The sequence below is a fragment of the Alternaria postmessia genome (assembly GCF_024291825.1).
Source record: "Alternaria postmessia strain BMP 2775 chromosome Unknown scaffold_67, whole genome shotgun sequence".
Lineage (NCBI taxonomy): Eukaryota > Fungi > Ascomycota > Dothideomycetes > Pleosporales > Pleosporaceae > Alternaria > Alternaria postmessia.
The window spans coordinates 94216-107595 of NW_026260140.1; the positions used below are offsets into that span (position 1 = coordinate 94216).

Consider the following 13380-nt stretch of genomic DNA (forward strand, 5'->3'; position numbering starts at 1 on the left):
TCATAGCCTCTCAGCTTCATCGATTATGTGCGTGCTACCATTCAGGCTGCCTGCTCGATTCTGTAGATGGTTCAAAGGCTTTGAATATACAAAATCATAACATGTGCAACATCTATACACATTTGCAACATCCATACACATTTGCGAAAGCGCGTGACAAAAGCTGTAAAGAAATATTAATGAAATTCAGGGGTATCATGTCTCATCTAATCTAGTATCGTACAAGTTCTCAATCTAAACCACCTCGTAATTGTTACCCTCATTTCCTGTTCTCCGACACGCTCGAATCGTCACCAACTACGACGATCGCTGGCGCAGGACCAGCTTCAGCATCAACATCCTCAGTCTTCTTGTTCCTGGTGAACATGCCCTTAATCTTGCGGCAGCCTTTACAGGCCCATCTGTAGACCACGACGACAGGCTTGCCGACGACGCGCGCGATGACAGCGAACCACTCATCAGGGAAATACCTAATCAGAACTGCCCATGGGATACAAACGAAACCAGTGATGATGCTGATAGCCCATTGTGTGCCATCAATACCACCGGGCTTGATCTGGAATGCGCGGCCACCGACGAACACAATGAGAACCTGGAGTCCAATGATCATGACGACGATGCCAATGAAGAACCAGTTGCGGAGTATACCCTCGAGCACGTTAAGCTTGTTATCGAGACGCCTGTTGTTGAAGATGTTGAAGATCTGCATCCAAACGAAGCTGTTGAAGATGACAGTGTCGAGCTCGAGTTGCTTATTGGGGTCTGATAGATCATAGCCAAGGATGTCGCCACCAGCGAAATATAGCACAAAGATGACTGTGATCTTATAGATGTTCTGACCGGTGATCTGCTTCCACATGGTTGTCGTGATGAGAGGGCCCTTGCCCTGTGGTGGGCGATCAAGGATCTTCTCGGTCGGTGGGTCGGTAGCGAGCGCGAGCGCAGCAAAGGTATCCATAATCAAGTTGACCCAGAGGAGCTGAACAGCTCGTAGCGCGGGCTTCATTTCGTCATCGTACACCGCGGTGACAAATGCGAGAACAACTGCGGTGATGTTGACGGTAATTTGGAACTACTCTTGTTAGCAGGGGAGATTGGAAAGGTATATTGGGTGCAACTTACTTGGAGGAACTTTTGCACAGCATCATTGACAGCTCGTCCCCACATCAAAGCAGTGATGATAGATGAAAAGTTGTCGTCCATGAGAATGATCGAAGATGCTTCCTTAGCGACCTCAGTGCCGGAGACCATGGAGAATCCAACGTTGGCAGCCTTGAGTGCTGGAGCATCGTTCGTACCGTCACCAGTGACAGCAACAATCTCACCGAGGGCCTTCAGCCGAGTGACCAGGATGCGCTTGTCCTCAGGCGAGGAACGGGCCAATACCTGCAAGCGGGGCAGCATCTCGTCGAGCTGTTCGGTAGAAAGGCGGCGGAAGTCGGGTCCTTCCATCACCAAGCCACCTTCGGTATAGATGAGGCATTCAGTAGCAATCGCTCGTGCAGTTTGCATGTTGTCACCAGTAACCATGCGCACTGTAACACCAGCCTTCTGTGCCTTGCGAACCGCCTCAGGCACACCGGGGCGTACTGGGTCCTGAATTCCGACGAGGCCGAAAAATGTAAGATCGTGCAGTAGGGAGGCGAACTCAACACTGCCACCCTCGGTGAGCGCAGCATTAGCCGGCGGCCATTGTGAGAAATCGCGGTAGACTAAGCCGATGGTTCTGAGGGACCTATTTGCGTACGCATTGATTGTATCGGTCAACAGCTGGCGGTGTTCTTCGGAAAGCGACTCTGCCTGAAGGGTCTCGAAATGCGCGAGTTCGGATGCAAGCCTGAGAAGGATCTCGGATGCTCCTTTGACGACAAGGCGGTACTGGCCTTTTGAAAGCTCGACTACAGCGCCCATACACTTTTTAGCCGAGTCGAAAGGAAACATGTGTATGACCTGTCCATTAACACGAGTCTCTGATAGAGAGACGAGTCCAAGGCGGTCTTTGGCGAGCTCAAGCAGCGCAGTCTCGGTCTTGGAACCGACGAAGACTGGCTTGCCGTCCTCTTGGCCTTCGAATGCAGTCGAGTTGATCGCGATAGATTGGATGAGAAGCTCCTTCGCAGCTGGTGAAACTTGGGATGCCCATGCTGAAATGGTTTGGTCCTTGTCCGAATTGGCGGAGTCAGCGTGGACGAAGCTGGTAGTACCAAACGTGCCGGCGACGACAGTCATTCGGTTGGTTGTCTGGAGATGTTAGCCTGCGTTCATGTCGAGCTGTTGCGTAGCACTTACCAAAGTACCAGTCTTGTCAGAGCAGATGGCTGTGGCATTCCCCATGGTCTCACATGCCCGTAGGATTCTGACTAGGTTGTTCTCCTTCAACATCTTGGTTGTAGCAAAAGCCAGTGCCAATGTTACAGCTAATGGAAGACCTTCAGGCACTGCAACCACAATGATGGTAACAGCGACAATGAGGATATCCATGAAGGCTGAGCCCTTTGCCGACGCGCTGCGGGTGTCGCCAGAGAGTCCACCAACAAAGCGAAACAAAAGGACGAAGAACAAGATACCTGCAGCTGTGGTTCCGAGATAGGCAATAGCCATAGCGAGCTTACCTAGCTTCTCTTGAAGTGGTGTAGCCTCGATCTCGACGCGGACAGACATCATGATCTGTCCAAAACTGCTGTGCTCTCCAACCGAAGTTGCCATGAAGGTACCGACGCCTTCAAGCACCTTTGCACCAGAGATGACAAAAGGATCGAGGTTCTTTGCCGGCTGTCCGGATTCTAGCGCCTTCATGACGGCAGCACCTGGAGTCTTTCGCATGGCATCCGATTCTCCCGTAGCAGAAGACTCATCGCACTTGACGTCGGAGCCGTCTACGAAGATACCATCGACGGGAATGATATCTCCAGGCTCCATGTGAATGATATCTCCTGCCAGAACATCATAGATGCTGATCATCTCCGTCCTTCCAGATCGAGTGACTTTGATATCGCGTTGTTCCTTCTTTGCATTGAGCTTCGCAAAGGCTGCTTCCTTCTGCCAGTCATTAACAGCTGTGACGAGCACGACAATAACGATTGCCACGACAATCGCGCAACCCTCAACCCAGTCAACAGGCGTTGGGGCGCCTGGTTCGTGCTCTGCACCGAAAGTCTCGTACAGTCCAAGTGCCAAGGATATCGCCGCTGCAACGGTAAGAACAATCAATACCGTATCGTTGTAAGCATTCCAGATCAGTCTCCATAGAGGAGTGACTTTCTTCGGTGGCAGCACGTTTCGTCCGTGGATGCGGATTCGATCCTCGAATGGCTTTCCATTACTTGGCGGTCGACTTGACTCTTTCTCTTTGGTCGGTGTCTGGGGATTCGTTGCTTCGTCGAAGGAGATATGCCGGGGAACAGTCGATTCGTCGGCACTGAGACCAGTGTGAATGTTTGTTTGTAGACCGGCTGCGATTCCATGAATGCCGCCGAGAGCCTGGTAAACAGCAAGTGACTTGGGGTTCAGAAGCTTGCTGAGTTGTGATGGGGTGAACGCGAACGGGTTGTTGCTGTCTGCTGCCGCTTCAGCGCGCAACTCCTGTTGCAACGCTGCGTCGTAGTCTCCCACTACAGTAGACACACCGCTTGTGGATGCATTACTCGGCGATATCGGCGTCCGGAATGGGTCTGATGTTTGCGAAGTGACAGTGTCAGCCTGACTCAGCGCACGCTGTCTCGTGTTGATTTGGAGTGTTGGAGGGGCAAGTTTGCCGGACTCCATGATGATGAAATAACGATGCTACGATGAAAATATTCGAGAAATGTAGCTACAAGTTGTAATGCACGAGGTTGTGTTTACGTGACGGTAGAGTAAGGGTTGGATTCTAATAAGCTGAAGGACGCATCCCCAGTCGCCATACCTATACTCAAGAGCCGGGCTGTGTAAGTGTGGACCTCATCCAAGACTGCCAGGCGCTTGGTGCGCGATATTAGTCCACTCGGTGTGATACGTCTCTTGCCAGAGCCTCCCTTGGCAAATAGTAGTCTCCTAAGGAATGATAATACCGCGGCGCTTTTTCGCCTTCTCAGCGCAGATGACATCTAGATGTTGCAACCTTGGTAGAATCTACGAGAGCATAGCCTTGTGCGTACGTCGCATTGATGGTCCAGCTGTAGACCCGTCGCCAAGCGAGGCGAGATTTGATGCTTTTGGCGACTAACGTTGTTGATAGCGAGATGAGCGGGTGTCAAGAGTCCGGCGGTCTTGGAAAGGGGGCAGTGCAGACCCCGTCCGAGCGCAATGAAGCGCGGAGACCCTCATCTTCCGCTGCCATCGCGTCGCTACGGACAACCGCTGGAAACTGTTGGAAGGGAAACAAGATGGCGACAGAGAATGACCGTTAGATTGAAGTCACGATTGAGTATCGCTTCGCTGCCTACGGTGCAGATCGAAGTGAGGCTAGCAGGGCTTAAACTGCGCCACTCGGGCGCCACTGAGGCTTTGCCGTGATCCAAACCGCGTTGGGCCTAGTTCTATCTGGTTTCCAGCTCTGTCGGTATCTACATAACATGTCTGCTTGAGGACGTCTTGCTGCTGAGGTGTCAATCGATTCATGCCTATTTTTTTTTGCCATTCTTTGAAGGCGATAAGGGAGAAGCAGTAGCGAAGTTCCCTGCCCAGCTTCGAATCGTCAGAACATCGAAATCTCTTACATGCACAGCCTGCACAGCTTGCACAGTACTGCATCATGTTTTGCCATTTGCGTCCAGGAGACAAGACACCGAGCCGTTCATGTCTCTTTGTCGTCTTGGATGAAAGAAACGATCAGATGTGCAAGAAGGCCTGAGGCAAGTCTCGGATCGCTCCAATAGGAATCTACCAGTGACACCTGTGTATGCGCTCGACCGAATCTGCCTTGTCTTGGTGACAGCCTAATCGGTCTTATTGCGATTGCGACTTGTCGCATGCTCCGCTCTCTTCTCCAGATCTTCAGCAATACAAGAGCGATACTAAGACCGGCATCTTAGCGACTTTACGATAAGGGACGATTCGAGCGTATACAACCCGTTAAAACGTCATCGAAGGGCAAAAGGGCAGCCTGGTACAGCCCTCGCCCTTCCTGTGGCTGGATCTGTGGCGCAGTGGCTGTGCCAGTGACTGTGGCGCAACATCTTCGTAATCGGAGCCGCCGTCCTCTGTCGAGACTCAGACAGCTCTCCCAGATGGCAATAGTCTCCCAAGCTTGCTGGCGGCGGAGAGGAAGCGCGATTTACAAGCGTACCTGTCTTGGCTTATCCTCGGAGAAGCCATAGACGGAAGGTGTGATGTCATCACGCGCACTGACCCCTTGTCGCCGCCGAGTCGAAGGTCTGGATTACCTGCTCATCTGAACACAGGTCTTGTTATGAAGCCTGGAAGGCTATCGTTTGCACTGCCTCAATCTGGGCATTCATCAATACTCAGGTTTTCTACGTTGATTACTGATGACACGAGGACATTGAATAGGCTATTTCATCGCCGCCTAGATTTTCAAGACACGTGCACTTCCCGTTCACGCCTCTAGGAGTCCTTTCCGAAGTATCAACTCGGATTCGACAACAGCTGCCTCGATATAGTGCATCTCTCTCGTCTGTTCCAGGTGCACACTTCCGTATCGCAGCAGCTCTGCAAAAGTGCCCGGCGCCATATCCTTACCTTCATTTTCCGGAAGGTCAAGCAACGTACCACAATGAGGCTTATGGCACAGCTCCTTACCATGAGTGATCTTTTGCATCACACTCTGCGTTATCATGTTCCACGCTGCGTTTTTCGCCTTCTCATGTCCTGCGTCATCACCATCAGCGTCTAGCCTCGTAGCAAAGAACCTGAGAATATCCGCGCCATCGAATCCGATGGTTGTCTCAGCAGGGAAGTCTTCAGGAAGCGCGTTCCACAGTAAGACTTTCTTAGCCCAGTAGTTGACGCCATCGAAGCCGCCATTGGGCTCCTGCAGCCACGTCAAGCGCATCCAGGCGAAGACTTGTCCGATGTACCCAATGATAGTCTGCACATCCAATTTCCAATCCCACCTATACCCCGCCTCGGCCAGCTCTTCAAAATCCAACTTTTGGATAAAGTTAATCAGGGGCGATTGACATACGCCGGAATAGTCATTGCGTCCTTTCCACAGCTCCAAGAAGATCAGATGCCTGTTCAAAGTCAGTATAGTGGATCATCTTACGGATGCATCAGTGAGTCAACGCACCAATTCTTGATGAACTCGTCGCCTTTGCGAGACGCCACAATGTGATTCGCAATAAATTGTCCGTATATCAGTGGCGCAGCAACACTAAACGGACTCGTGTCGTCTGAAAGCTGGGCCCAGCACACGCTATCGAGGTGGCGGAAAAGAATACATCCAACATCCATCCATACTCCGCCGTACATGTACAGTGCTGCGCCACGCAGAAAGTCTGCGCTATGAGGCCCTACGTATGGACCCGTCATCGTACCCTTTACGAATGCTTCCGGAAGATCTTCAGTCGCGATCCAAGTCAACGCGTGATTCGGTGAGTCTGGTACTGTATCGAGCACGCGGACTGTCCATTCGGGGCCATGGAGGCGCACCCAGTTGATGATGTTGCGTTGTGTCCACTTGGGCATGTTCTGGACGCCGGCATGCCAGTAGGTCCAGATATTCTTCTCAGAAGTGATAGGAGTATGTGTCGTTAAGGTGTTTAAGATCTCAGCATCGGTGCGCTTGTCTTTGGACTCGACTCGGGTTACTTTTGACGCATATTCTTCAGGTATCTGGAACTCAAGCTGTGCCATATTGGCAGTGGAAAAAAGACTGGTGGCTATTGAGCGACGATGGGCTCACGCAGGACTAGGAGATATTTCTCTGACAGCTGACAGTGGGTGCATGTCGCTATATATCGCATCATGGTTAATATCCAAAAGCCTTGCATTGCATATTCGAGCTCCATTGTCCCGGCACCTCAGCCTTGCCCTACATGCATTGCACGATATCAACCGTAGTGCAAAAGAAGAATACCTAGCTCTTACATCAAACGGGCATCTCAATATCAATACTGTTGTTCAGCTTTCCGTAGAGGGACATTTACCCCGAGGTAAGCGCTAGTGATCCTTTCGTGTAACGAACCAATGTAAGCTGTTCCCAGGATCGACAGCCTATCACACTCGTTTTAGGTATGACTGTATTGCAGTGTTCCTCGCCCGACTGCAACTTATTCTCTAGCATTATTGTTGTCTTACTCATTCTTGGGATGCCTTACAGCGAAGATTGCCGAGGCTCCACAATTCGTACACGGAGCGGCACAGATAGAGTGATGAACTTTATAACCAAATCGGCATATGGCTCATGCACCTGCCAGTACTAATACATATTCAACATCTTTATCGTACATTTGACAAGTCCACCTCTCGACCTAGTCTCTCAAATTCAGATGATACGTAGCCAACTGCTCATCGGTCATCCGATTCGGGCTCTTGACCAACAGATCCTCACCTCGCCCACTTTTCGGGAAAGCAATGACGTCCCTCACACTCTCCCGTCCACACATGACGGCCATTAACCTATCCCACCCCAGCGCAATACCTGCATGGGGTGGACATCCGCTCCTCAATACGTCGAGCAGATGTCTGAAGTCCTCCACACGCTCAGGCTTCATCTTGAGAATGTCCTTGAAGATGAACTCTTGCATGGCGGCGGAGTGAATACGGCGACTACCGCCACCAAGTTCGACGCCGTTGAGGACAATGTCGTAGTGCGCTGCTATCGCGGAAGAAGGATCTGTGAGTAGCTTGTCAACGTCTTCGGGTAGCTTTGGGGCAGTGAAAGGGTGGTGGGTCGATGAGAAGCCTGCTGAGCCGCCTTGCCCTGGTTCGCTGTCACTCGATGGTGTAAATAGTGGGAAGTCCGTGATCCAGACAAATTTGAAGTCGTCTTTCGCCGGCGCCTCCATTAGGCCTTGCGCTATAGCTGCCTTGTGGAGAGCAAGACGCAAGTTTCCCAGCATGGTTGAGCCACCAGAGAATGGCACATTGGGACGCGCTTGGAGAATGAGAAGGTCCCCGTTCTCTGGCTTCAGAGATTCGGGACCTTCCATCTCGTACTGGCGGCCTAAAGGTCCGAGACCTTGCATGGGCCGCGACAGATCCCCGATGAAGATACCTGGTTGGCCGTCCGGATTGTCCAGATATATCTTCCCATCTGGACTGTCGAGGAAGCTGGAAACGAATTTGCGGGTAACCTTGGGATCCTCAGATATCGAAATCTTGATGGCATCGACTGCCGGATCCTGTAGCGAGGTGATTTTTCCTATCAAATCTGGTGTCAGATGTTCAGTGATGGTATGTATCTACACGCCGTTAGTCGAAAACAGTGATCATGTTACGGTATCTTAACATACCTTTGATTTGTAGCGTAGATCCGGTTTATCAGATCCGTAGTGAGCCATCGCAGTCTGATATTTCATTCGCTGAAATTTTGCCGGTAACTTTTCAAAAGGCTTCAGAACTTTGTACCAGAGTTCTCTGAGAAGATCCTCAGTTTCGTTCATGACATCTTCCTCGTTAGCGAAGGACATCTCCATATCGAGCTGGTCCACGATTAGTGACGGCTTGGTAGTGCAGGGCATGGTACTGACCTGAGTGAATTCTGGCTGCCTATCAGCTCTCAAGTCCTCGTCTCGAAAACACCGCGCAAATTGATAGTATTTCGTGATGCCGGAGGCCATTAAGATTTGCTTATATTGCTGTGGACTTTGTGGTAATGCGTATGCTAGGCCCTTCTGTCGTGTTGGTACGAGGAACTCTCTTGCACCCTCAGGTGTCGACTTGAAAAGTATGGGCGTCTCAATCTCCCTCCATTGCTCCGAGTTAAGGTGCAATCTTGCCCGCGTCATGGCTTTCGCCCGCGTCAAGATATCCTCGCGCAATTCTCTGTCTGTGCGAAGCTGCAGATGCCGTTGATCTGGACCAAACACTGTGTCATCCTTGATGATGATGTCTTCTGATATGTCGTTGAGGGACTGCACGTGCTCCACAGCAATCTCGCGAGCCCCGATCAACTTGATGCCGTCGATTAACTGTTGCCTGGCTGGTGGACGCTCCCTGAGCGTTCCTCTTACAAGAACAGGAGTCCATTCTTTCAACGATCTCAAACAGGCATGTGCATCTGTTCCACTGGATTTACCGTCCCCTTCCCCTGAGACAAGTTGGATAACCAATGTTTGGTTTTTATTTCGGAGCATGGTGAAGGAGAGCTTCTGGCTGACATCCCGTCTTGTACTGATGTAGCCAACGAGTTCAACCTGTTCCCCAGGAGGGTAGTGTACGTGCTGTGCATTTGCCCATACTGAGTTCAGTGAATCCCAGGAGGATGGACGGACTGCAATCTGGTAAGCGCTTGGCTCTGCAAAGGTGCTGCAAACCCACTGGTAGCCTTAAATTCGTCGAGAGTTTTCTTCAGATGATCATCGGGCGTAGAATGATGTGAGCTTGCGAAGTTCCGGTATGCATGTCCTAAGGATGACCGTACACACTTTGGCGTGGCCCCGTGATGAGATGTGCGACGAAGTTTGGAAATTTCTGCGTAGGAGCTGCGAATGCTACTCTCCCGAGTCACTACGTGCCGCGAAGCGCGCAAAAGACTCATAGTAAGTCGCAATGATGAACCAAACCCTGACAATCGTGACAATGTCTCAGACGTCCATGAGAAGCTGGCAGCCATGTCTCAAAGACGTGCCAAGCCACGATCAAGACCATGCCCAGAACGGAGTAGCGTCCGCTCAGACCACGCTGCAGAAGCTTCAAAAGCTTTCCAGCACCCACACCCACTTCCTCTCGCTATCCCTCCAGTTTATAACATGTAAGCCACCTTGCGACGCTATTTTGACTGTCGCGCGCATACTAACAGAACGACTAGATGATGAAAGCCTAGCGTGTATCAGCTGAGCGGCTCTCCACATCCGCCTTTGAACTCTCCTCTTTCGGGAGGCTCAAGTGGTTCGCTGGTAGATGTGGATGTGGTTGCATGACTTCCGCGTCCGGCACACACACCTTGTTACATAACGGACGCTTTGACGGCATCTCTGATTCAATAAACTGGTCGGTGTCTCGAACATACCGCGCACCCGCGCCCGCACCCATTCGCGACGACGAAACGACGATTTTCCTCTCGATGGAGGCGAGCGACGGTGGAGTGGTATACCAGGTGGAATGGACTGTGTATACTAAAGTGGATAGCGACACAATGAAAGAGTTTCTCATGTTTTTGCATGTTACGTAAAGACGTGATGGGTGAAGACGAAGGAAGGACTGGGCTGCTAGGACTTTGGCAAATCGCAAAGTCCTGAGCCTCATCATCGCCACATTTACTGCGAGTGGAGAAGTAGACCATCTTCTACCATCTCTCCTCAGTTGGCGAAAGAAGAACGCTTTGTCAATTACCCCTCCACTAAATTCATTGGAAAGAGGGGCGTAACAACATTTGCAACATCCAATTGTAGTCACGATCATAGTGAGTGGGAGCCGTCATTCGAAGGGACTTGCGCATCCACGTCGACATTGCAGTTTGCACATTGCCATGAATTGACTAGCTGGGAACAATAGAACTGGCGAGGTTGCGTCATACAACACTCATGAAGATCTTCCAGAGACATTATGGCGTGTAGAAGTGCTTTAGTAGCCCCTTCGAAGGACGAGTGCGTACTCTGCCCAACCGACTGAAGCTGAGAGGACGGCATCTGGGATCCAACTCATAGTCGACGTAGCATGAAGCTTTCCATCAGATCGGCTCAAGGTAGGTATCTGTGTAAATGATCCCGACACCATTAATGGATGTCAAGAGACCTTTCTAACGGGCGTAGCGTGAGCTCAACCATGGACCCTGCTAGAGGATCCGTGGGTAATGGAACTGCGTTTCAAGTGTAGACCCTCGATCTGCGTTGAAAATTGATGTATTAAACCATAGGTGAACAGAAGAGATGCCCTATGTAGCGAACCACCGCGATACCCATCCTGTTTCATCAAACACCCAACACAGCGATAAGCACCAGCGGCTGTTTACGCGTGAGGACAGAAACAGACCTGGAGGATAAAGTGTGGCAAGAAGCAGCAAGGCCAGTAGAATATGCCGTCGAAGATACCCTTCTTCGACGACTTGTCATCCTATGCGCTTGGCGAACGGCGAGACCGCGAGCTCGAGCTGGTTGATGAGCCGGTCTAAGACTCTGAGCTGCCTGACTCCGCACTCGGGCCATTGCGGTAGCTGGACTCGGATGACATCTCGTATCGCGACGAGCCGCGCTTGTGGTGGGCACGTGGGCGGTCGTCGGGATGATTGACAGTGTCGGATCGGTGGCCGTCGAACATCTGTAAGTGTGCCGGCATCGGTGCCGCGGGCTTCTCGATGAAGCCTGTAGATGTCGACATTGTGTCCAGGGATGGCATCTGTTGACGCTGAACCATAGCTGGTGGCATGACGTTGGACCGCAACTTCCTTACTTGTTCACGCTCGTCTGCCCCGTCAGTCGCATGGCGGGCTGTAGAGTGTTCAGCCTTGCCCTAATGGAAACGCTGAAAACTCACCACCTGAGACCTCATATTGAGTAGAGCTCCTGCCAACTCCATGCTCATGGTATGCTTCACGGCCATCGTGGTCTGCACCGGGGTTGGCAGTCTCGTACTCGAGCATCTTCATCAAGCGGTAAAAGATGACTGCGAGGATGGCGCCGAGGAGGGGACCCAACCAGTAGATCCAGTGGTGTCCAGGCCATACGCCGGTAACAACGGCAGGTCCGAAAGAACGAGCTGGGTTCAAGGAGCCTCCCGTGAAGTAAACACCTATTTGTTTCAGCCTTGGGGTATTTCTGGCAGAGTCGGCAGGCGCATACCAGCGAGCTCAGCAATAAACAATGCTAGTCCAATGCCGATTGGGGCAATGAAGGTTGCTTTGTGCTTCTCTGCCGCCAACATGAAAATGGTAAGGAGCAGCATAAAGGTCAAAAACATCTCAATGAACAAGCCTCGCGTGATAGATGTTTCACGGCTGAGGGTAGTGTTCACGGATAGTGGTCCTGGAAACAGTCCGGACACAACAGCGGCGGCAGCGATGGCACCGAGTAATTGCGCAACGATCAGCAGCAAAACCTTCATCCAGCCAAGTGCTCCAACAAGACCCATGGCGACGGTGACCTCGGTCATGTTAGCGGTCGCTTCCAAATTGACTCGCCTGATGGTACATACAGCAGGGTTGAACAAGCCTCCACTGATGCGGAAGAAGACCCAGACAGTGACTGCCAAGGAGAAGCCGAACGCCAACGAGATGTACAACAATGATCCAACGTCCATGGATCGGGTACCTCGAAGATTGTTGGCGACCTGTGTAGCTGCGAAGGCGAAGAAAAGAAAGAGGAAGGTGCCGACTAATTCCCCCAGGAAAGAGATGAAGAGGTGGCGAGCCCTGTTGGGTAGCCATGCGAAACCAGCTAGGCGTGATTCTCCGGGGCGGTTGGGGTCTTCTGTGTACCTGGGCTTCATGCCTGACAAGACCATGAAGCTCTCCGAGGGGCGCTGGTGGTTCATGAGTGCCACTGAAGGATACCAGTGTAAGCTCGTATTTGTGAGGGACTGAAGCGGAACACGTACGATACGGGATATTTGATAGATCAGGTAGGTGAGAGAGACGCGGGCTGAGATTGGCAGCCGAGCAGGTAAAGCTTAGGGATGTAGCAACTAGGAAAAGGGCTGTAGGGAAGTTTGAAAGCTGATGGTAGGACTAGGTGTATGAGGAGCTGAAGGGATGAGAGGTGTAAAGTCGAAAGTTGGACGAGCGAGGGAGAAGACGGGAGCAGCATAATGGCACGATAGGAAAGGGAAGGGGCAAAAGTCGAAGGCACGTCGAGGGTCGACGGACGTGCTTGCCAGTCGATGCTGAGTTCTCAGGAATGCAAAAGTCAAGAGCGACGCGGGGATGTTGACGAGGAAGAAGTGACCAGAAGTGAGTGTCTGTTAGAGCGGACATGTCCAGCAACCTCACCTCGACGCCTTTTGTCTGTGCAATGGCTTTCTAAACCTCTTGCTCTCTATAGACGGTCATGCTAAGGCTATTGCACCTTTATCTTCATCGTTGAAGAGATACGCGCCGCAGCAGCCATATGCGTGTCACAGACGCGTTGGCATTTTTACCCCGTCCGTGATGTTGTCGTCTTCTGGTACACAGATCCAGCTTCGTCTGCTAATATGGAAGACACGATAAGGCTGACGCGATGTTTTGGTGTCGCTGACGCTTCCAGCATAGTCGATTGCGGGGAGCAGCATGCTTGGCGTCCATCACGCGCGTTTCCACCAGGGTCCCGGAACCATCACGACATCATCGGGCTCCGGCCACCT

At 51.6% G+C, this 13380-nt stretch overlaps 4 protein-coding genes across 4 annotated transcripts; all 4 read right to left on the minus strand.

The window, feature by feature from the left end:
- Positions 1–259: 259 nt before the first annotated feature.
- On the minus strand, positions 260–3765 carry J4E82_008417 (uncharacterized protein; the record flags this gene model as incomplete). The annotated part of the gene is made up of 3 exons (XM_051734650.1): positions 260–1072; positions 1123–2241; positions 2290–3765. 3 exons carry the CDS (start codon positions 3763–3765, stop codon positions 260–262), a joined length of 3408 nt encoding a protein of 1135 aa, XP_051585613.1.
- Positions 3766–5536: 1771 nt separating this feature from the next.
- Positions 5537–6795, minus strand: J4E82_008418 (uncharacterized protein; the record flags this gene model as incomplete). The annotated part of the gene is made up of 2 exons (XM_051734651.1): positions 5537–6173; positions 6230–6795. The coding sequence occupies 2 exons, from the start codon at positions 6793–6795 to the stop codon at positions 5537–5539; spliced, it is 1203 nt and encodes a 400-aa protein (XP_051585614.1).
- A 617-nt stretch (positions 6796–7412) lies between these two features.
- Positions 7413–9643, minus strand: J4E82_008419 (uncharacterized protein; the record flags this gene model as incomplete). The annotated part of the gene is made up of 4 exons (XM_051734652.1): positions 7413–8345; positions 8397–8585; positions 8634–9376; positions 9424–9643. The coding sequence occupies 4 exons, from the start codon at positions 9641–9643 to the stop codon at positions 7413–7415; spliced, it is 2085 nt and encodes a 694-aa protein (XP_051585615.1).
- Positions 9644–11211: 1568 nt separating this feature from the next.
- J4E82_008420 (uncharacterized protein) lies at positions 11212–12573 on the minus strand (the record flags this gene model as incomplete). The annotated part of the gene is made up of 4 exons (XM_051734653.1): positions 11212–11531; positions 11581–11832; positions 11883–12183; positions 12235–12573. 4 exons carry the CDS (start codon positions 12571–12573, stop codon positions 11212–11214), a joined length of 1212 nt encoding a protein of 403 aa, XP_051585616.1.
- Between the last annotated feature and the right edge of the window lie 807 nt (positions 12574–13380).